Source organism: Erpetoichthys calabaricus, chromosome 7 (assembly GCF_900747795.2).
Source record: "Erpetoichthys calabaricus chromosome 7, fErpCal1.3, whole genome shotgun sequence".
Classification (NCBI taxonomy): domain Eukaryota; kingdom Metazoa; phylum Chordata; class Cladistia; order Polypteriformes; family Polypteridae; genus Erpetoichthys; species Erpetoichthys calabaricus.
This window is the reverse complement of record NC_041400.2, coordinates 260,089-282,837: the sequence shown is the minus strand read 5'-3', so window position 1 is coordinate 282,837 and position 22,749 is coordinate 260,089. Positions and strand designations below refer to the sequence as shown.

The window sequence follows — 22,749 nt, the reverse complement described above, 5'->3', positions numbered from 1 at the left end:
TTTTTTCCTCGTGCTGTTGATTTGCTCTTCCTCTCTTGAGCCTCCTTCATCCTGCTGCTCTGTTTTTCGTTTTTCTAAGTTCCACTTTTTCCCTAATTCATGGTTTCTTTTTCTTTACTTCCACCCTTTCTCCTTCGTTCCTCTGGTCCTTTTCCTTATCTCCTCCGTGTCTTTCTTTCTTCCTTGCCTTTAAGTTCCGTCTTCACCTTTTTCTCCAGTCCTCTCGGCCTTGTTTAGAGGGTGCTCTCTGAGTCTGTGACTTGGCCTTCTGCCGAACTTGTCACAGTGTCACATGAGCCCGCCAAGTGACCTCGGTGTGGATCAGGGGTGGTGAACGTACCAGGGTGCCTCTCCTCCCAGGTCCACCCCTCTTCTAAAGCCTGAAGCCCCCCCGATCCTGTTTTCACAGCTCTTTTTCATAATCATTTTTTTTTTTCATTTCTCGGAAACATCAGTCCATTTCTCAAAAGGGCTGTTCTTCATAAAAAGAACCTCCAAGGTATTCAGACCCCCCCCCCCCCCTTTTTTTTTCTTTTTAGCAGAAAGTCAATTCTACTTGGCTTGATTCCCAGGATCCTTTGCAGGATCCCTCAGCTGAGGCTCATCCTGTCCATTGCCTTCTCTCTCTCGCTGAACTTGTTGAAAGCCACTTCATCTACTCACGCTGACCCACCTCATTCTGTGAAGTCCCAGATTCCTTCCTTCTCCTTCTCTTTCTCTTCTCTGCTCCGATCCTAAATGTCACGATTCTGTTTTACAGAGGATGGCACAAGGGTGGGCCTGCCACCCTCTTGCACTGGAGCTCTTCTTCCACAAATCCTCTGGTGGAGAGGCAAACCAACTTCATGTTAGCCCCCAAAGCAGAGAAGTGGCCTCGAGGGATTGTCCGTATGTTTGCCTTAGGCGTGACAGATGGATTGTGTTTAGTGTGTCCAGAATTTACAGGGGTCCCACTGTGCAACATTAATATAGAACACAAAAATGGGGCTTCTCCCATTGGAAAGGGTGCAGGGCGTTGCTATGGTAGCCCGAGTGCGTTGATTTCTTGACCTAAACGTGGCGTACAGGAAGTGAATGGCAGCTCATCCATTTTTTTTTTTTCTTGGCTTTAGAAGTCCGAGCGTCTGGCTTGTTGTGGCTGCAGGGGTTCAAATGGACGTCATTTACACTGGGCGAGGTGTGATGAGTGGGGTCATCTCCCCCTCCAACAGCTCGAGGGAAGAGACGCGCCATCAGGGCTGTGCAGGTGCAGCCACCTCGTCTTGACGGATTGGACTCCACGTCGCACATACGCTGCGTAATTTTAGAAAGCTTGAATTCATGAAAACGTCTGCAAGACACTTTTGGGGTCAGTCCAGGCGTAGCATTTGCATAGCAAGACATTGTCAGATGGAGCCAGAATGCTGTATGTGGCTCATGTACTAGCGGAGAGCCCCCATATTGAAATAATAATAATAATAATACATTGGGGTCCTACTGCTTGAATGTGGCACATGGCCTTTTTCCTGGGTGACAGGGTTTGCCAGCGACACAGTTGGTTTGTCAGGCTTGTACGACGGTGTGGTAGATAGTCCTGTAACGAGTGCATTACACTAATCTAACACCAAAAGCTCAAATTCATTTTTCAGCATCTTGAGATCAAGATTTCTTAAATGAAAAGCCGACCTCCGTATTAGGGTTAACAAACCATTTTTAGTTTAGATGCGACTCCATAGTAATGCCTAAATATTGACTTTGGCCTGGCGATCACGTTTATTTCTAAGACCCTCACGTTTTTATTTCTTCTGACAAGTAAAATTGAAGTTTTTCCTTATTTTCGCCTGAAGAAATTACAGCTCATCCATTCTGCCATTGCAGTCTCGGAGGTCAGCCAAGCTGTGGCCCCGAACTGGAGCATGTGGTCTGAAAATATCAGCAGCGCCGTTTACCTGAAAGTGACACTTTATACAACGAGACAAACCAACAAGACACCCAGGTACCTCTCGGCTGGGCACAGCTCTCTTGAAAATGTCTTCTTTTCTGACGCTTTTGTGGGGCGTATGGTGAGGCGCCGAGTGTCCAGTGAAGGAATGGCAGCGAGGACAGGTCACTCATTCATGGCCCCTAAAAATCGAAGAGAGAAGAGCGGGTGTGAGGAGATGTGCCCCAGCAGGAGGTGCGGAGGTGCCAAGGTCTGATGGGACTCGGTTCTTGCTCTTGTCCCTCTTGTCGTCTTCATTTATGAGATTATAGCACATTTGGCTGCAGAAAGAGCAAACGTTTCCAAATCATCCCTCAGCTTGTACTCCCACAGTCCTCGAGGAACCATTTAGCTGGGAGCCGTCTGTCCAGTGACATCACACAATGATTTGCATGCCAGACTTTCAGGGAAGGGCCAGTTGTGCCAGTCCTGTAACTGTAAAGTGACATCGATGTACAACCTCGGCTTTGTACGTTCTGTCTGTCTGTCTGCCTGCCTGCCTGCCTGCCTGCCTGCGTGTTTTCTTGTCCCATCCACATCAGTTTGGTGTTTGCATCGTCTCCCCGTCTCCTCCTTGTTTCAGTGTCCGTGTCAGATTTCCTTCCATTGGGTCCTGCCGGTGTGACCCCGTAGTGACGTAGTTGGCTTGTCTAGGTTGGTTGCTGCCCTCTGACACTGCCTGATTGCAGGTGGGTGCGAGCGCCTCTCGTCCCGCTGAAAGGCCCACTTCGGTCCCCCCGTAGGTCTTATCGTCTCTCCACGTTGAAATTAATTTGTGGAGCAGGTGGGACGTATTATCCTCGTCGCCCCCCTTCCTCCCTGGCTCCTTCTCTTTTCGCAGATCACACAGGCATTTCATTCCATAGAATAAACAGTGCAGACAAAGGGCCGTTAGATAACTGTCCACGGGCTTGACAGCCGGCCAAGCAGATGTTGTTGTTGGAGTTGGCCCAGGCGAGATTGGCTAAGGCAGATGCTGCTTGAGGGGAAGAGGTTATGAACACCGCCAGCAGCGGGTGGACACTCTGGGCTCTCCTCCCTGCGGTTTCCACGCCTGCACTCTCGTTCTTTGGACCCTTCACTCCACTCGGTAAACAAACAGCATTGTCTGCAGGGCGGGCACGTGCTCGCGGTCAGTGCCAGATTTACAGTACGCCCGCTCAATTAGCCGTCGGGTTAATGAGCCGGGCCTACTAAAGCAATCCTTGCTGCCGCTGACACCCGGGCGTGGTAGTCGGACAGAATCGTTGACCCTCTTTTTCTCTGACGTGTTTCTGAGTGTTTGTCTCTTCTGCAGCGTTTGGCACAAGACTGAGTGTGCGCGTGTGTGTGAGTGAGACTGGCATCTCATTCAGGGTTGCTTTCTACCTTCCTGCCAAGATAGGCTTTAGCTCCCTGTCACCTCGTACTGAACCAGATGGATTTGATAAATTCATGAATTTACAAGGCGGGCGCCTGGTAGTAACAGTAGTGCCCTCATCTCCTAACCCCAGCTATGCCAGTGCATTCCCAAGATAACTCCAAATGGAGGACTTTGTAGTTAAAAACAAGAGGAGAGTGGAGCAAAGTGGCCATCTCCCTCTCATGGGGACTGAAAGTCCACTCAGTTAGTAGCAGAGGTCAGCTGACCTCTGCCGGCCTCCTGAAAACACGTGCTGGCCAAGTTGGCGGCATGGTGGAGGCCATGGTGGTCTTCTCTGGTCCACCATTTGCTGCCCCTTTCAGGCCTTGTCTCGGGTTTCTTCCAGCCGAACCAAGGATCACTTTGGATTTTCTCTTACGAGACCCCTTCTTTTCCATCCATCTGTTTTCTGTTGCCCAGTTTAGGGTCAGCAAGCATCTGGACAGTGGTTTACGGCCAGCAGTTGGCCTGTGCCGCATGTCTTGGAGGGTAACAAGCACACCTCACACAGAGCTCTGTGCCACCAGGACGCTACACATCACCCTCTATGTGTGGGCCACGTCCACGCCTGCCTGCTCCGACTTGGCCTGGTAGCATCGCAGTGGCTTCGGGTTCAGGCGGGCGGCAGCTCTGGACTGGGCCTGTGCCCTCTGCTTGTCACACATGTGCGAACAGAGCAGAACCTCGGGCGACATGGCCATGAAGCACAAATCCTAGTGACATATTGATTGTCAAGACGACGACCCCGAACTTTCACACTCGCAGTGCTCTTGTCTCACTGGCTGTGGACCTGGGGGGCTCTGGGTTAAGCCCTGGCATAGGACCACCCAGGTACAGCACCCCTAGTGCCTCGTCTAGTCCAGGACAGTTACATTTGTGTCAACACAGCTGCAGTGGAGGTATTTTCATTGAAAGGTGCACGAAACGTTTAAAGAAAACTGAAATTCCAAGATGTTACGTGGCAGCTTTGTGTGAGCCAATGGCTGGGCGGGTACCAAGTGGAGAAAGTTGGGCCAAGACCAGGGGGCTTGAGCTCACTCCCAAATGGCGCCAAAGGTTTATTCCAGTCGCTTTCTGATTGTAGTTTTACAAAGCTCTGATGGGACTCCATGCCCAGTGCCCGATGGCCACTTGCTTCTTTTTTTAAGAAGCCTAACATAGTGACCAGCTTGGAGTCTTTAGGGTGTCACTGGGAGTTTCTTCTCATCCGTGGTGGTGAAGTTTCAGTGACAGCCTAGTCAAGAGTAACAGAAGGGTGGCCCGTTCAGTCCACATGCTGCTCCGCCACCCCCTCCTCCCCCACCGTGCCCTCGCAAGTGTGAATTGCATTTTGATGGTCAGTTGGTCAGTTCTGTCCACTCATTTGTGAATCGGCCCGAGTCGAACCTTGCAGCGCCCGGCCCAAAGCAGGCTTATGTGGCAGGTGTTTGTGATGGTCCCTCAAGTGGCAGCTGCCACAGGCCAACGTCTAAAGTGACGCTAAATGTGTGTGCCCAGGCCCTTCTGCTCGCCCAGGCCTTTGCCCACGCTGCCTTTCAGACAGCTCACTTCTTCACAAACACCTTTTAGCTCCATTAGGACTTCCTTGAGCAGCTTTTTCAGACGCAGGCCCGATGTGACGATCACAGCGAGTCCAACTGAGCGCCAGCAAGGCCGTGTCCTGCAGTGAGAGGGTGAAATGCGATTTGCTGCACCATTCAGAGGAGCACAATGCCGCGGGCCCTGCGCCCCCAGCGCCTCCCCATTGTGTAGAGGCGAGTGAAGGAACACGTCTTCTGTTTTGTCGGAGCTTTATGAGATTTGGGTTACCGTGGTTCCTCTGTGGCCAGCCATTCTGCATCGTGAATCGCTTTATTAGGAGCCTTGACGCCTGGGCAGGCCGGCTCGCAGCTTGTCGTTGCCTGGCGGGGTCTGTCCGGTCACGTGTGTCCACGCCTGAAGAGACCTTGGTCTCAAGTGTGTGCTTTCCGTCCTGCACGTTCCTGTTGGCTCACCCTTCCCTCTTGCTTTGAGCCCCGGTTGATGGTCGTATTCGTTTGCTCCGTGTTGCCGGCCCATATTTGGCTGACTCCATGCTGGATATTCTGCCTGTTTCGCGGTCATTTTCAGTTTAACATGGTTGATTGTTACCAGTCTTTCTGATAGTCCGTCAGCGTCGTCTGTGCCCACCTGCGTGCTTGGCTCTTAGCCTCTGCATTCGTGCCTTGGTCTGTTGAGGGGTACGCTGTTTTAAAGAGTTAAGTGCCCTTCCCATAGAACCGTAGAATTGCTAGTGAAGTTTGGCCACAGTCATCAGTGCTGCCCCAGAGTCCGCAGTTCAAATGCCAGCCCTCTGTGTGCCCTCTTGTGGACCAGTGCGAGGCTAGGTTTGCACAGGATGGTGCCACAGTGGGGCCTGGCACTGAATTATTAGCCCGAGGTCTTCCCGGCCATGTCTTCTGGGTAGCGCTAAGAAGCTGGTTGGCCTCCAGTCCTCAGTAATGTCTCCATTTTGTAGACATCTCATCTGTTTGCAGTCTGCGTATTCCTGCACTTGTTTTGTTTTCTATCCCTGCTGCCCACAACATTCTGGTGACGTGTGTTTGATGTCTCTCCTTCTGTGTGCCCGATTTCCACCTTGCTGTTGTTTGTACCAGGTGGCATGATGGCGGAGTGCTTAGCGCTGCCGCCCCGTGGATTCAGTGTCCACACTTGGAGTCCTGTGCCCATTTGCTGTCTATGTGGAGTCTGCACGTTCTCCTCATGTCTGTCAAGCCTTTTTCTACAGGTGTCCCCCGACATGTTAAATGGTAACTGTGAAATGTGTGCCCCTACTTTTGTGTGTTAAGCAGGTTTGTTACTTCAGTTCTCTTCACCCTGGCACAGGCACTGGCGTTCCAGGGTACCCTTGGCTGCCTTTTAACCATTTCACTTGGTTGGTGCTGGAGTCGATTCTTGAGAGTGACTGGTAAGGCGCAGAGCCCACCTTGGCTCTTCAGTGGTCTTGTCTATAAACAAGACTGAACCCAGTTTGGCTGTGAACACCCGTGATGGTTTCACGCTCACAGACAGTGACCCTTGTCTAGGACGTCTGGAGCAGGGGTGCCAGCGTAGTACGTCTTGGCCTTTGAAGGCTCTGCTGCAGATGGTGCGCCCGTATGGCGGCTCTTGGGTCTCACCCGCTGTCTCGTGAGGTCGGTAATGGGTGGGCCGCGTGTGACAAGCTTTACTTTTGGGGTGTTCTGAGGTTACTGTGAGCTGCGGTGTGCCCTGCTTACGCGTGTTAAGTCGTCTTTCTTTGTGTTCGTCCCTCGAGGTCGCCTGCCCTGCTGTGTGTTTGAAACATTCTGAGCGCTTGTTTTGATGGTATTTTGACTTTATTTAATATTAATATCGTCATGGATCATGAAGAAACTCATTTGTGCACCGTGACACGATTGCCATCCAGTTCCCTAAAAAGCAGCGTGCCAGATGCGTCCTTATTTATCCGAGTGCGTCTTTACAATTCCTTGTTCCTCACTTTTGCTTCTCTTCTCCTTTCTTTGATTCTTGACTTTAGAACTCTGGCTGTGAGGAATGAGAAGACGGATCTCTGGAGTCCATTTTGGCTTCTCCTCTGTCAGCCTTTCCTAGCCCTTTAAAGTCTTGTTGGGTTTGATATTTAGCACAGTGGCGCAGTGCTTGGCGCTGCCATCTCACAGCGTCCATGCCCAGGTGTCATCCATGTGAGGTTTGCATGTTCTCCCTTTGCTGTTGTGAGATTTCCTTCCACATATCATGCCGTTGGTGGTTTTCGATTAACCCTGTGTGTGAGCGGGCATCTCCTTCATCACTGTTTCCTGCGTTGTGCCCAGTGCCTCTGGGATTGGCTGTGGCCCTCTGTTACTCAAAAGTAGGAGTTTGTATGTTCAGTGCCTTGGCATCTTCAGAGCTCCTCAGAAGTCAACAGTGGCAGCTCAGAGATGTTGTGGGCACACTGGTGTTTTAAAGCGCAGTCCTGTTGTCATTGTACTTCCACGTGTCGGGTGCACGTCCGGCCACACGCCACAGTGGCTTCAGCCAACAAGCATATCGCCAATACACGATGCCACTTGTGTCACAAACCTTGCCAGCTTGCCTCTCACGGGACATCTTTTGGATTTTCCTTTCTCACACCATATGGATCAAAGAGTGCATGCCAGTGGCTTACCGTGTGCCCCTCTTTCAGTCCTGTCCTGTCTTTAGTCAGTTGGTTTGGATTAGATTGTCATTTAGTTTTCCATGAGGGCCCCATATAGAGGGTGGAAAAGCATAGGCCAGTAAATATTCCAGTGGGTCACCACGTGGATTTGACGATGGCGCCATCATCTCCAGCTCCTCTTCACCAACAAAGGATGAGGGGTACTAGACGTTGGTCACAAGTTTGATAGGCTTGATGGCCTGGCACTCATCCTATCTCTTTTCCTGCCATTGAATCAAACGCCTCGATTTCCAGCCTTGAGTTTCACAAAACGAGAGCAGTCCACAAACAAGCAGCTGGCCGAGGGTCCTGTGTGTGCTGGCTGCCCGGCCACTCTTCCCCTGGCCCACCCTGAGGCTGAGCGGGCACTTCTGAGGGTCTAAAGTCGCATGGCCCCCCATGGCCGTCTGCTTCACTCTTCTTGTATCTCTACTCTCTTTCTGCTCGGACCCCGTCCCGAGAGTCGTCTGTGGCTGAGGTGACATGTGGTTGGCAGAGCCACTCTGTCCCTGGCTTTACTGGCTGTCGCCTTTTACTGGTGGTGTGTGACATATGGAAACACGAGGAGTCTCGGGAGCGAACGCACCAGCTCTTCTGATTCCCTTTCGATTGCACTTAATGTAGAAGCGGTGCAACTGAACACGTCAGACAAGGGGATGGTGTGACGAGGGTGACGGGCACCCGCGATGCCAGGGTATTAGCGGGCAGGGTGAAGGGTCAAGTACTTCTCGTGTGCCGCCTTATTTCTTCTTTCAGACAAGTCAGGAAAAGGAAAGATGAAGAAAACGACGCCCTCCGGTGCGAACACAAAGAAGCTGCCAGCTGAATTCTGTCTGCTCCCTCCATCCCTTCTGTTTGCATACCATCTGAGTGGCCTGACGGACTGGTTATTCTGGTCAGGACGAATAGCTGTGGTGTCACGTGGCTGTGGATGTCGCAACACACGGGGGACTGGCACCGATCTCGGGGGTTGGCATCCAGCCCCATTGAGCTTGCAGGAGGTTTGTCTGATTGCCCTGGAGCTGCCTCAGTGGGCCGTGGGCAGGGTGCCATTAGGCAGAGCCCAGCCGAAGTCAATGGCGTGAACTCCTTGGCGTGCCTACGTCAGGCCTCGTCGCGTTTGAGCTGGCGGCATACGGCCCTTTAGGCTCCAGCGCACCGCAGCTGCCTTTCTATCTTATCTGAGCCGAGCTGACGTCTGCCGCGAACTGTAAATACGAGCGAGAGGCGCGCAGAGGCGGCGTCGTGTTTTTCCTGAGAAATCTATGAGCCAGTATCGGCGTTTAAACCAAACCGAGCGAGACCGTCCATTTCTGAGGGACGTCAGCGTAGATAAGGGGGTGTGCGGGGACCCCAAGTGGTCATGAAGCAATGAAAGGGCAGGACCCCGGCCTGCTTCTGCAGGTGTGCTGTCCCTCATCCATCGTCTTCACTCTGAAGCACAGAAATTGAACGGCCGGCGGTTTGAAGGTGCGCCCGCCGCTTACCTTTTGATGGCCTTCTTAAAAGGCCCGTCCGGCTGAGTCGTCTTAGTCGGCCCTGATGGCCTTCGGGATTAACGGGCTGCCTTATTACTTTCTAAAGAAGACGAGTTTTTATCACCTCCACTCCAGCTTCTCTCACAAACCAACATATGGGAAGCTTTGTTACGACCAATCTTGACGAAAAGGGCTCAAGGGAGGACCGTTGGTGCTGGGCAGATATGATAAAATGTTGGACTGGCACCTGAGTTGGCAGGTCCACAAAGTGACTGGAGGAGGCCGTGCTTGTGCGTCCTCGGGGTCTGGTCGGGGCTCTCCCAGTTAGACCGAGTGACTAAGCGCAGTGGTGAGTAGCCAGGACCAGCAGCGTCAGCCCAAGGCACTAAGTCGCCGGTCACGTGTGGGACATTCACAGGGACGGAGGTGAGGCCTGATCTTGACTTTGGACCCTGCCCTCCTCATGTGTGCCCCAGCTGACCGCTCATTTAGCAGAGGCCTGTAGATGAGGTCCGCGCCAGTCTGGTGAGCTACAGGAGGAGGTTGCTGTCCCAAGTGCGGACCCCTCAGCATTGTAGAAAGATATCCTCATGGGGCCAAAGAGACCAACCTGAAAGATGAGCCAAATCAACAGGCGTTGTCTCGTTACGCGTGAAAAGGGAAATTTGTGGAGGAAGAGGGACGAAGCAAAAAGGCAATTCCCGGCGAGGCCTTTTAATCCCGTAATTGCATGTCCCTGCACGGAGGATGACACTTGGAGCCTCGGGTTACGGCACACATCACTGCGATGGAGGGCTGGCGTGGGCCGCAAACGAGTCGAGCAGAACGCGAGCGCCGGGGCTACCTCTCTTCAAGAGATGCGGCTCAGGCCCTCGTGTCGTCGTTTTGCCAGCACACTTCTGTCGATGCTTTTATTTCAGATGTCAGCGCCAAAACGAGGATCGAACAGAAACAAATCTGAACAAAAACGTAAATAGTACTTATCTGTAAACAGACGTCTGTCATCTGCCGCCGCAGCCGGCGCTTCCTTTCATTCCTGCCTGGGAAAGAGTTGAAAGATTTATAGGGCAGCTTTGTTTGTGCTCCATGATGCAGAATTCGTACAAAATTAAAAGGCGCTGCCCAACCTCGGGGTCTGCGTGCCGCTTCGGACACGGCCCGTGGAGGTGGACGCGCAGTCACTCGAGCTGGCACGCCTGAAGCCTTCGTTTCCTCGAGTTCGCCAAAGTGCCGCACTGAGCGGCCATCCCTGGGCAGACCTCACCTCACCTCCCCGAAATGCCAGTGTACGACTCCAGGCTATGGCTAAAGGCGTCCGACAGGCATTGTGGTCTGCAGGGGTCCCTTGGCAGAACTGCACTGAATTCTTTGCTGGTCGGCGGGATGTGGAGAGGCCCCTCAAGGTTTCTCGTTGTCTTGTCGGGTAAGCCGGAGTCGTCACTGGACGGGGCGAGCATTTGTGTGCGTCAGCGGGCACAGAGGCCTTTCTTGTTTTGTTCTTTTTTACTTGCTAACAGGCACGACGTATCTGCTGCCCCCCAGTGTCATTTGCACCCGTGTCCGCACCGCTCATCGTTTTTCCATAGTCTTTGGATACAACTAAGAGAATAAAAAGAAAACGACCAAGCAGAGCGAGTCACCTCTTGGGACAGTGCTCGTCTTGTGGACACCAGGAAGTGGTCGTGGTCCACGTGCTTGTGACATTCTATGGTGGCTTACTGGACTGACCCCCCTCTCCAAATGACACTCCGCGGTGGACGCCATGACAAAAGGAGGTCAGCTTTAAAGCTGTGGCCAGACCAATCCTCAACTTTTCCAAAATGTCATCTCTCAATCTGAAGAAGAAAAAGGACGAGACCAGTTAGGTGACCAGAGAGTGTGTGCCCCCGAGATGACAGAGTGGCACTGACAGCCTGCAAGCCGGCTGCAGTTCTATTTCTGTCAGCGGATCTCGAGTCTAATTCTGGAGTGACCCGGGGAGGCCGCAGACCACACCAGGGTTGCTGCCAGGCTAAAATTAGCTAGCCTTCCTCAGCAACATGCCCAGAACGGCCGGCCCCTGCACTGAGGGGCACATAACATCCCACACTGAGCTTGTGCCAGCGCATCTCTGCATTTGGTTATTGGGTTCGGTCTTCATTCTCCACCGAGTGCCACCTCTGCAGCCTAACGGGACAGGGCGTCACCGCCTCAGACCACTCGGCCCTCTCTTGACAGTTGGACCTGCAGTACATCTGGCACTGCCGGGTGTAACATACAGCTGTCTCTTATTGGTGTGGTCACCCGGACGTTGGCCTCGGCCAGCCCCCCCCATCAGACCTCTCACCCCTCGGCTTGGCCTTCAGTTCCTCCAAAGGATGACCACCCAAGGCGTACCGACATGAAATGGCAAAGTGCCCCACGTGACGTCTGCCCTCTCGTTTGTCTGTTGGTATTTGCAGGTGGTTAGGCCTGCCGACCCCAAGCCTGAGCCGAGTAGAGCCGGCTGGCGTAACATTGGCAGGGGAGAAGTTCACACGGGCACCCTTAGGTCTTGGCAGATGTTCAGTTAGCCTCTTGTGATTTACTTACACCCTCCATTGTCTCTCCAACGGTGGAGAAAAGCAAGGAAAGCGTTGAGAATGATAAGGAGCGAGTTCAGCCAAGGTGAGCGTGTCGTGAGGCTGGCACTCCGTGGGCGCCACAGCACAAACACTGAGCCCAGGCTAACGATGTCCTGAGCACGTTGTGATGGTGCTCATGGTAAAGGGTGCTATATGATCTGAAACCTGATTTGCATGGAGGCCCTCGTATGCCAGCACGATGACTGATCAGCCAACGATAGCACCCAGCGAGCGGCCTGCCATCACACGCATGACAAATGGAGCTGAGGTCAGGCCGCGGCTTGTCGCCCGCACACCTTTACTGCCGGCTTTCTCTTTCATGTCCCTGTTCTTGCGCTTCTGTTAACGCTGACGAGGCCTTTCATCCTGGCCTGCTCAGAGATTTATGTCGTGTAACCGTATAGGTCACGTAACTCGACGTGCTAATGCCTCATTCATCACGTCTCCTTTACCCTGCTGGGTGGCAGATTAATGGCGAGGAGGATTGGATATCAGCCCCACGTGTCACGTGGATTCCTTCTAAATTTAGGGCTGGTGCAACCGCCTCTTGGAAGGGTAGTGCAGACCCTGAGTGACCCCTGACTGTCACATCCACCCAGACCCCCTTGGTCATTATTTGAGGCCGATGCCCGGCTTCAAAGGCCCCGCTCTGTGATCGAGTGTGATCTGTCTTGTTGGCCTGTGAAAAAGTAAAACCAGTCCCGTTAGGTGGAGTGTGCCAGGCTGCTGCCCTCCTGCTGCTGCTGCTTTGGGCCTTGAAGATGAGCACGAGCCAGCCCAGGTGCAATCACGGTGGCGATGGCTAATCCATCGAGTCTCACGTCCTTATGGCTTCGCCTCTGACCCCTACGAGGTAACATTAGTCAAGCAGCTGGCACTGCCAAGCCATCAGGGCTGCTCTATATGAGACCTGGTAACAGAAGAGTGCAAGGACACGCCAGGGTGGAAGGCCTAGCTGATATGGATGCAGCTTTATGTGCATTGCTTGACGTGGGTGCCAGGCCAGTGGTCACAAGACGTGCAGGCCAAGGCCACTAGCGGGCGAGCAGCACTCTACTGCCCAGTGTTGCTTTTTGGCCACAGGGTGTCTGAGGGCATGTCTCGCTGCAGACCCTCAAAGACCCCGGTGCTACTCATGATGTGTGAAAGCAGGTGAGCCATCTGTTTGAATTAGGGCACCCAGTCATGGTGGGCATTGTGCTTCGGGTCAGCTCAGCCCAGACCAGCCAAATCTTGTCATGGCTTGGGGTTCAAGTCAGTGGGTTGAGGCAGGCAAATGATTTGATGTTCCTGGCAAGACACAAGTAGGGCTGGCGGGAAGGCCAAAGAATTCTGGATGGGCCTTTTGAGTTGGTGGCACCAGTCCATTTCACTTGATGAAGTGATGTCTCGGTCAGGGTGGCCGCTCGCACTGCTGCGCTCTCCTGGCTGTTGCTCTGCAGGGGCACCACGGTGGCGTTTCTCCCGTTGCTTCTATTCGGGCACTTGTTGTGAGCTGGCACACCAACGTCTGCTTTGTGGCACCGGGACCCCGAACTCTGCATGCGTTTCTTGTCTTCCATTGTTTCCACTCCTAGTTCACGCGAGGAGACCTAAAGCGGAGTCCCAGCTCGGCTCGCTGCACTGCACTAGGGCATCGCCCACCCTGATGGGGAGAGGGCCGGGCAGGTCGACAGGATGGGCCCCCCTGGAAGTCGCGCGAGTGTGGCGTCTTGTGCAGGGTGACGTGTCCTAGCACGGCAGCGGCAGAGTTCACGTTTATCATTTCCTCTGGCAAACTGCGCGGGGAGACTGCAAGATGAAACAAGTCGTGATTTATGAGCCTCATCACAATGCCGCATTAAAATTCAGGCGTTTCCTACCTTTGTGTGAGGAGGAACTTATAAAGCCGGGCGGATGCGAGCGCTCAGCTGCAGGACGAGGCGGGAAGGAAGCGCCGTGTCAATAGCGGCACTGTTATCTGGACGAGGGGCGCTCCGCTCGGCACTCTTTGTTTGACTTGGGTGCCAGTTTGGTGTGACGCTGCCCGCACCTTGGGAAGGGAAGAAGCCCCCCCTCTGATTTTATAGCCCAGGGGGAGGCTGGGAAGTCTTGGCTATCCTCCCTCCGGCATTGTGGTGCCCGTCGCCGCTCGTGGCCCACTCCTGTGTTGGCATTTCTTAATGGTAGCTCTATCTGCTACCTTCCCTGTCAGGCAGAACGTGTAGCTGATGAAGAGATGGACAAAGTGACCGACACGGGTGGTCACGCACACGATGCAGAGACATGCCGCCGGGATCTTGTGGCTCTGGCCCAGCAAGTGCCAGTAACGTGATCTCGCTGCGATGGGCCGGCGTGCCTTCCACCCAGTGCAGTTGGCATAGCCTCTGGCTCCTGGAAGGATGGAGCGACCTTGTGGCAGTGGTGACCCACTCCATGGGCGTGTCCTGCAGACAGACGGGTGGCACCCCCCTCATGCTGTGAGCCCGCCTGGGGTCTCGCTGGAGTCGATGAAGAGGAGCCTGTCCACGCCGTGCGGCTTTCACATTCCTGCATGTCTGAGGCTGGCATTTGTGTGCAGAGACAAATTGTCGGTCTGTTTTCTTGAAGCGTCCCCAGAAACCATGGCAACCGCACTTTTATGGGCACACGGTTTGTTAAAAGAGAGGATCTGAAATTAATTTGGTGGTTCCAGTTAGCCACATAAACACAAGTTGGGAGCCAAACCACAAGTCATTACTGCTGTATCAGTGGTGCATGTGCCGGAGTCGGAAGGCGTGCCAGGAGCGCCGGGGTGACGGTGGCGGGTAGCGGAGGCTGCCTGGAGACCCTATGACCTTGGCCAGGATTCCTGCTTTCATCGCTTTTCTACACGTGTGTGGCAAACAGTATAAGAATGAAGAGTGATCATGCATCGCTCTTCTGCTTGATGGGCACCAGTGTGAGCTGGCAGCAATTAAAGTCAACTCTTACTCGGGTGCCCCATCTCATGCCTTGAATTGCGTTTAAATGCCAATGATCCTCTTCACATTTTACTATGTAACAGGTGCACTTCCTCCCCTGTGCCCACTTCTGCCAGGCTAGGCTGTGCTCTTAGTAGTTGACTGGGAAGGGTAAATAAAGAAAAACCAACTCCTGCATTGCCACTGGGCCAAAGTAATTGAGCCACCTGTACCCGGCATTGCGTTGCACACATCAACTCTTAACTTCTGCGGTGGTCTTTGAAGCGCCCCGCCGGCTTCACTTGGGCTGTGCCTCGAGTCCCAAGCTCTCCTCCGAAGGTTCAGTCCCTTCACGTCACCTGTCTCCAGTGCCCTTGCACCCTGGCATCCTTAGTCTTGGGTGTCTGTGGCCTCCTTCATGCACGCTGGCTTGTGGAGGTGCCATGTCTCCAGTCACTCTTGGTTGTGCCTCATTTGCCCTTGGTATCACCTTGCCGGGCATTCAGCCACTTGTATTTGCTGTGCCCATTGGGCTTCATGCCCCTCCTCTGCTGCCGTCCGTTGGTGCTGATGATATTCCCACCCTTGGCGACACCCAGCTCGGATTTCCTCGTGTCCTCCTTGTTGTTTTGCTGCCTTTTATTTCATGTCATTTCTGCTGATGCCCACCGACTTGACGAGGCCAAGCGTGGCCCCAGTTGGGCTTCCCAAGCTGGCCGGTCTGCGTCCGCATGCCTTGTGTGACGTACTTGAGGGACGCCATGTGATGCCCTGTGGGTCTCGGGTCCCGTGAGCTTTTTATGACGTGCCTGTGTGACCTGAACCCCGCTTATCAGACCAGAAGGAAAGGAGGGGTGGCAGCTTTATAGCACTCTCATCCGTGGGGCATGTCAAACTGAATGACATCATCGGTGCGCCACTGTGCCACTGCAGTCGCCGTTCACCATGCCTCCCACTGGAGGGTGTCCTGGGCGCCGCGGATTGGTCCCCAAGTCTCGTTAGTCTTTTACAAGCAGACTTGAAATATGTGAGTGGAGCGGGGCAGCGGCTCGCTCCCATTGGCCACTTTTCATCCAGCTGGACAGAGTCCATGGCTGGCATGGTGCCCACTCCGCCGAGGCTGTTTATTGGCTCTGGTTGCCTCCGAAGCAGGCTGTCGGCTTCGGCTTGTGGGCACATGATTTATTGCTGCCTGACAATCAGAAACAGAAGGGAAGACAAATGCTTCCCAGGGCGCCGTGGGAGGTTTGTTAAGGACACTATATGTTCGCATCTTTTGTCGTCTCTGATCCAACGCAGGCCCGTCGGCATATGCTTAATGGCAAGCGGCGGGCATCGCCACAGTGATTTGTGGCGCTCATCTGCTCGTGGAGCGGGTGTTTAAAGTGAGAGGCGTCCCTTTGAGTCCCACTCTGCTCGGGCCCGTCTCAGTAAACCGATGCACGAAACGAGTCGACCTGGCGGTGACTTTGCGGTGGCCTGTCGGCCAAGTAAACCTTGTAGTGTCCTTCAATTTCCCCCTTTTTAGGACAGCAGAATGTCTGTGGGCAGCATGGCATGGCATGGCAACTCTCTGGCCCCCTCCAATTAAACTAAGAGGGCACTGAAGTGACAGAGTCGGTATAGTCCCACTAGCCTTGTCATAGTCCAGTTACAGCAGTAATGTCCTGAAACCGACTGACTGGCAGCACATGCTGGCACAAGGGGCTAATAGAGTGTCCCCAGTGGCCACCAAAGGCAGGCACTTGAAGAGGACCCTCCGCTGCCTCGTTCATGGCGGGCTGACGGGAGCCCACCTTTCACGACTAATGGACTACACTGGCCTCCTGCCAGCCGGTGTCTTTGTGAGACTTCATTAGCATGTTTTGTGGCACTCAAGTGCCACACGGCTGTCTTCGATTGGCTATTCCCACACGATGAATGGCAATATGCGTACATCATTACATCTATATCCCGGCTCCCGTTGGCATACGATGGGTGTCCTGGATGTTTGCCATTCTTCAGGATGAGGTCAGGGGCTGTGGCCCGGCGCCCAGTTCACACCTGGCACGCAGATAGAGCCCAGCAGATGGTACGGCCGCTAACCTGCACGTTAACAAGATGACGTAGAGCCCCGGTGTCCGCTGGCACAGGTGTGGGGATGGCGCGGAGAGGCAGCCCGCTGGCGGTGACGACAGATGCACATTGTGCCTGGCTGCTCACTCCTGCGTGAAATGTCTGTTTATTGTGCATCAGAATGGTGGCATCTAGACGGCATTGTGTAAGAGAGCGCGGGTGGCATTAGTATGCAGAGCCGGCCCCCGAGGGGAGGACACGCCAGCCGTCTCTGCGCTTGCAGTTTCTTGCACTTGGCATACATTATTCCTGAGGCAAAACTTTTTTTTTATGGTCATGCCGCCAAGCGCTTGGTGTTTGCCGCAAGCCGCCACCAGGTTGTGTTCTGGCACGGCTCTGTGTGCCACCCGTGGCTGGGCTTGTTTTGAAAGGTCCCACTGACCTGTCCTGTGCAAGGCGCCATACAGAGCATCTGCTGACCCCTCGACCTCGACCTCTGGCCCGCCTCTTCCTGCGAGCTGGCGCTAGGCACTGCCATCTGTGGTGCCTGAGTGAAAGCGGATGTGCTGCCTCGCATTGCGCAGGACTTCTCGTATGGCGAGCGGTGGGCGGAGGAGAGTGCCAGATCAAATATTTACATTAACGCAGCTGTATTGTTCAAACATTACGGCTCTTGCGCCTTGTAATTAGCCGACATTTCTGGAGCGAGCGCCTTTCTAAAGTTCGCTGCCACTGCCAAGACGCGTCTTGGCTCACAACCTGTGCGCTTCTGGCAGCCGAGGTTAGCCATGTGCTCAGCGCGGGGTGCTGCGTCTAAAATGGCTGCCAAGCCGCCTCTCCTGAAATGTCGACGGCCGCCTGTTTACGTGTGCTTGTGCGGCCGGAGGTGCCCGCGAATGGAGCTCACGTGGATCAATTGAGTGGCAAAGGGCAGAAGGCTTGGCTGACGCATATGTGGTTGCCATGTAGTCCAGGGTGCCACGCTGGCACAGAAGAGGAACGACCAAATGGGAGGTTTTACTGCCTAGAAATCCTGCTTATCCTGTGGACACCACGTGCCCCCTCACCATTAGCAGGCTGGAAACTTAAGCCAGCTTGGGATGGCAGTGCCCATCAGCTGTGTCCATTTGTGAAGTTGATGGGTGTGCAGTCTGAATCCTGCATGGGAGGTTATGAAGGCCGCAGTGGGTTTGGGCGTTCTAACAGTGCGTTGTGCCTGCGGGCAGTGCCCACTTGTATCCTACTTGGACTGGCAGCCTTCCGTTTGTTTTGCGCAGAGCAGGACTGACCACAGGCTGTACCAGTTTAGCCAGGGCTGGCAGTCTCTGCCTGCCGTCAGCTTGGCTCGTGGGTCAATATGATGCTTCACAAGAGCACATTGGCAGGCGTGTGCATTTCGACACCTTATTAATGTCAGTGGCCAGAGGGCAACTCCACTGAGCACCTCCTTTGATTTGCATGAAGCGTCTGAAGGCCGAGTCACGGAATGCGCTAGAACAGACTGGAAGAGCCCCTCGATTCCTCGAGTCCTGATCATTTCCATTCCTAATTGGCATTTGAATGCCGTTTTCATCTTTCATTGGCTTGGTCTTCTTCTGTTCATCGCAGCCATTTGAAATGCAAATTGAGTCTTCAGGAGTGTCGGCCCCAACTTTTATTTGACTGGAGCGCCTCGAGTTGCGCGTTGTAGTGAGGAGCTGCACTAGCGTGGCACACCACATGGTTGCCCCCTCCACACCCCTCTGCTCAGTCATCTCTGCTGAATCTGCCGGCCAAGTGCCATCTTCAGTTTTAGAGTCCTCTTATTCCAGTTTTAGACTGCTGACTCTTTCCTGGCATCCGTAAACCAGGATGGCACGCCTCTCTATCACAGTTCTGTCGTAAATGTCTTGGGATGGTGCCAGGCAAACCCAGACAGACACTGGGAGGACATGAAAACTCAAACTCGTTCTCTTTGAGCCATGAGGCAGCTGCATTAACCACTGCTGCAGAGTCACATGGCTAAAATCGTTGTCCTAGCGGGCATGCAAAGGGGCAAAAAACCCTGCATGGGTTGCAATTCACGCACACACCAGTGCAGGGCCAGTCTACACGTTGTTCTTGGACCAGGACTGGCATGTGCGCTGCACACAGACAGTGCAGGACGGCCCACCTGTGCTTCACTCAGTCATGTTAATACATTACGTGGCACCTTCTCACACCCTCTACTCATTGACTTCACCCGCTGTTAGGCCACCCAGTGAGCCAGCATTGCCTTCAGGGTCAGGCTGTGCTTGCTTTGCCTTTGGACTAACATGCATGGTCTTGTGCTGTGCACATGATGCCCGCTATGGGAGGCCCTCATGTTAGGACGGGCGGTCTGGAGTGTGGACCATTCACTTGGTGGACACACGTCCAGGTCACTTGGTGGCCATCAACCTCTTTTTTTTTTTTTTTTTTTTTTAATGGTTTGTGTCAAACCCCGTCTTGGGTATCGGACTTCGACGGCAGGCAAGTGTTCACTCAAGCACCTCTTCCCCACCTTACCGTCCATAGAATGTTGATTTAATTCAGACCTTCTGGCATGTGGCGGTCTTACAAGGCTGGCGGATGGTTGCATTTGGCATTTGCCCCTTTTCTAGGACAGCAAGTTATCTCATTGAACCTTTTACCTACCAGTCAGGCCTAGTTTTCAGGAGGCCATCACTGTAGGTGTTCCAGTGGTATCTATGAGCCATCAACACCAGGCGGCAGGACTTCACCGGGCATCATGGCGCCCACAGCCTAAAGATGGATAAGTAGGCCATACTGCCTTAGGCTTTGCAGAAGTCAATAAGCCATGACTTGACCGAGGGCATCCTGGGCCCACCAGCCCTCTCAAAGAGCCTGGCATCAACTGGGATCTGCAGCAGAGAACATAACCTACCAAATATGAAGTTACTTACCATGGAACAACATAAGAGATGGTGTACTGTTGGGCGGGCATCTGGGTGCTGGACACACATAAAAATGAGGTAGAAATGACCTGTGTCCAGTGGTCAGATGTGACCTCACACACATCCAATTTGCCAGTTCGACTCCCAACAACCAAAGTAGGCCACAGCATCGCCTGACCACTGATGGGTACCCAGACGCCCCCAGTCTTCATGTGACTCTCATTAATGTGTCAGACGATCGAAGGTTGACTTTTTCGATGAGCTGTTCAAGTGACGTCCTTTGGGCAGAAAGCTGCTGGCCCTTCACCCCAGCTAACCACATGGCAGGCACGCACAAAGGGGGTGTGCTGGGCTGGCACTTCACTGCATCTGAGCTTGGCTGTGGTGGGGTTTGTGTGGGCTCCCCTCCCGCCTTTGGCTTGATGCGAGTGTGTAAGCGTGCCCTAATTAATAGACTGGTCTCCAGTCAAGGCAGGCAGGTGCCGTCCGCTGTCACCTTTTTGTGTCTTAGTTGTCTTGGCTGTCATTTTCTAACCCGTCTTCTTTTTTTGTTTCACTTCCACAGATTCCCAGCAATCTGAAAGCCCAAGTAACAACGAGCCTGGCAAGAGCCCTCCAGGTAGGTGCCAACTTCTGCTCATTTGCATGTTATCAGTGGTGGAGTACAAAGGTGTGGCCCCCCTGTAGGCCATTGAGCAGAGCCCATTCTGGTCAGGCTGTTTTTAGGTTGGCCACTTCCACATCATGTCACTTGCCAGCCACTCCTGTTTCCACACAGTATGTGCCCTGTGCTCCGAGTGTCACCACTCAGTTACGAGGAAGAACCTGCAGCCACAGGAATTAGGGCCGTGCTGTACGTGTCTTGCTGAGACTTCCTTGTCTTTTCTTACAGTGGCTATTTCTGGGAAGCCGACGGCTTGTTTTAGTATCTGGCATGATGGGTAAGCATAAGCATGACGGAGCCACTTGTCACCCGTGATGTGGATAGTGGAGGCACCGGTGTGGTGACACAAGAGGTGCAGTGTAATGATGGTCATCCTGAGACCTCCGTGCTCTTTGACTTCCCCAGCTGCATTGCCCCGCAGCTTAACAACACACCAAGCGTCACCTCGTCCTCATCAGTGACGTGGGCTCTTTGTCTGTCAGACTGCAAATCACCTGAGCATTGAATGCCATCCTCCTTAACTAGACTTGACGCGGAGACATTGCCAGGAAGGAGACTATAAAGAGGCACTGACTGAAAGAGACACGAGGGCAATGGTGCCACACACACGAGTTTCAGATACCCTGATTTTTCAGCTTCTGGTGGATGGTTGGGTGCTGGCAACCTGATCAGCTTGCCCTTTGTCCTCATTATTTTAATAACTGTGTCCCGATCAAGTGGCCGCACCCTAGAAAGTACCCTGGCATATTCAAGCAGAACAGTAGTGTGTCAGGTGCTCTCTGTTGTTGGTCTGGTTTTTCCAGATTTCTCGTGTATTTCTGAGGAAACATCAGAACAACGCAGCTCGATTGGCTGGAAATGAGCACACCAGCGGTTTCGGCGGCACAGAGTGAGGAGGGCGTAGCTTTCTCTGTCTGGAAGGAAAGGCCCTTAGCGATGGCCCGATGCCCACATAAACAACATGGCCTGGGTGTCACTGTCATATCAGTTAGACACCTTGCAGGTCGTCTGTTTGAAAAATAAAGTGGGCATCTTAAATAGGCATCGCCAAGAGGATGAGCAGGATGTTACGAGGTGTGCGAGAGTGCAGAATGCCCCCCACATATGTAAGACTTGGTTTCCAGAACTGCTGCACCGACAGACTTTGCTTTTCGTCCACTTATTGTAGTTAGTCGCCTGGCAGGACTGGTCAGACCTCCCTGTACCCAACACTTTCTTCCTGAGCGATCCTGGGTTAGTTGAGAGATGGCAGCCCACCAGCATTCCCAAGGTCTTACTGCTGATAGCAAAATCTGAGACAAATGAAAAATCGGTGAAATAAAATGAGGACTGCTAAAAACAACATCATGCTGTTTCATAAACCGATGGCTGGTAACCTCCTGCTGACCACCCCAGTGGTCACCTTGAGCTCACTTAAAGGTGGCAAATTTTATAAAGACCCTGAAAATGTAAAGTGGTGGGGGACTGCAACATGTCGGAGAAACGCAAACTGCCAAAGGAGACAAAAACAAAAGGCCGTGGTGAACGACAAACTTCAGGACGCTGGCGACTTGTCACCTCAGGTGACTTCGTACAAAACGAGACTAAGTGTGCGGGAGCAGATGGCAGGCCACACAGGGAGCTGAGACAAAAGAATCTCTCATTAAAATGAAAACGTGAGAAAGATCCTTAGTCAGAAATCAAGTGGCAAAGATCCCTCCATAGCCAAACGTCACTCCACAGGCTTCTAGAGCTTATCCACCATCTTGGACGAGGCCACCCTCTAGTGACGTCTTGTGACATGACTCCTGGGGGAGTGGCCTAACAGCAGCAAATCAAATGTGGCACACCCAATGAAAAACAAAATGGCTTCGCTGCAAATACAAAACATAATGAAAACGTCCGCTCCGAAGTGAAAAATGATGAAACTAACCACAAATTAGGATCCTGAGACAAGCTGCAGAAAAAAACGTCAATACACGACAAGCACATTTTTACGTCTTCCTAATCCATCACAGCTTGTGTGAATTACCCGCCATTGTAAGGCACTGCCAGGCACTTGAAGCTGCGTTCAAGATGCACGCCAGTCCAGTCAGTTCTGTTCGGTCGTCCCCTTTCACATCATGGTGCCCCCTTCTGGACATGACACAGGCTGTCGCCTAAGCCGTCTTACTGCCTCTGCATATTTGCAGCTGTTATAATTGGCAAAGCTGGCATTGCACTACCAGAACAAAATATGAGGCTCAGTGCAGAGACAGGAAGCAACTGGCGGACACATGCAGAATAAAATCATGAAAAGATGCGTTTAAAAACGGCCATCAGAAGACCCACCTGCCGACTGTGCGAACACACAGGGGTGAATCAGGCGGTCTGGACTCGCCTCCTCACAAAGGTAAAGATTGGCAAAGCACAAGGGTGTCTTCTGTGGGCACATCTGCAGGTTTGCTATGGTGTGCATTTTGTTATAATTTCATTAAAACAGAAAAAGTTCACAAAATGATCTGACAGCAGAAAATAGCATCAAAATAATAAAAAGAAAACCCTAATTTTAAGAAATGGAACCTAGTGGGTGGC

General features: G+C 53.0%; 2 protein-coding genes across 5 annotated transcripts in view; one reads left to right on the top strand and one right to left on the bottom strand.

Moving 5' to 3' along the window:
* Positions 1–6,833, bottom strand: part of LOC114654528 (alcohol dehydrogenase 1-like) — a 247,194-nt gene extending 240,361 nt beyond the window's left edge. For both annotated transcript variants that reach the window (XM_051929820.1, XM_051929818.1), the window contains exon 1: positions 6,830–6,833. The gene's annotated coding sequence lies outside the window, so the exon portion shown is untranslated. The remainder of the gene's footprint in view (positions 1–6,829) is intronic.
* LOC114654531 (nuclear factor 1 B-type-like) overlaps positions 1–22,749 on the top strand; it is a 131,779-nt gene that overhangs the window by 66,680 nt on the left and 42,350 nt on the right. For all 3 annotated transcript variants that reach the window (XM_028805135.2, XM_028805134.2, XM_028805136.2), the window contains exon 3: positions 20,098–20,151. In XM_028805135.2, the coding sequence (XP_028660968.2) occupies positions 20,098–20,151 (54 nt within the window). The remainder of the gene's footprint in view (positions 1–20,097; positions 20,152–22,749) is intronic.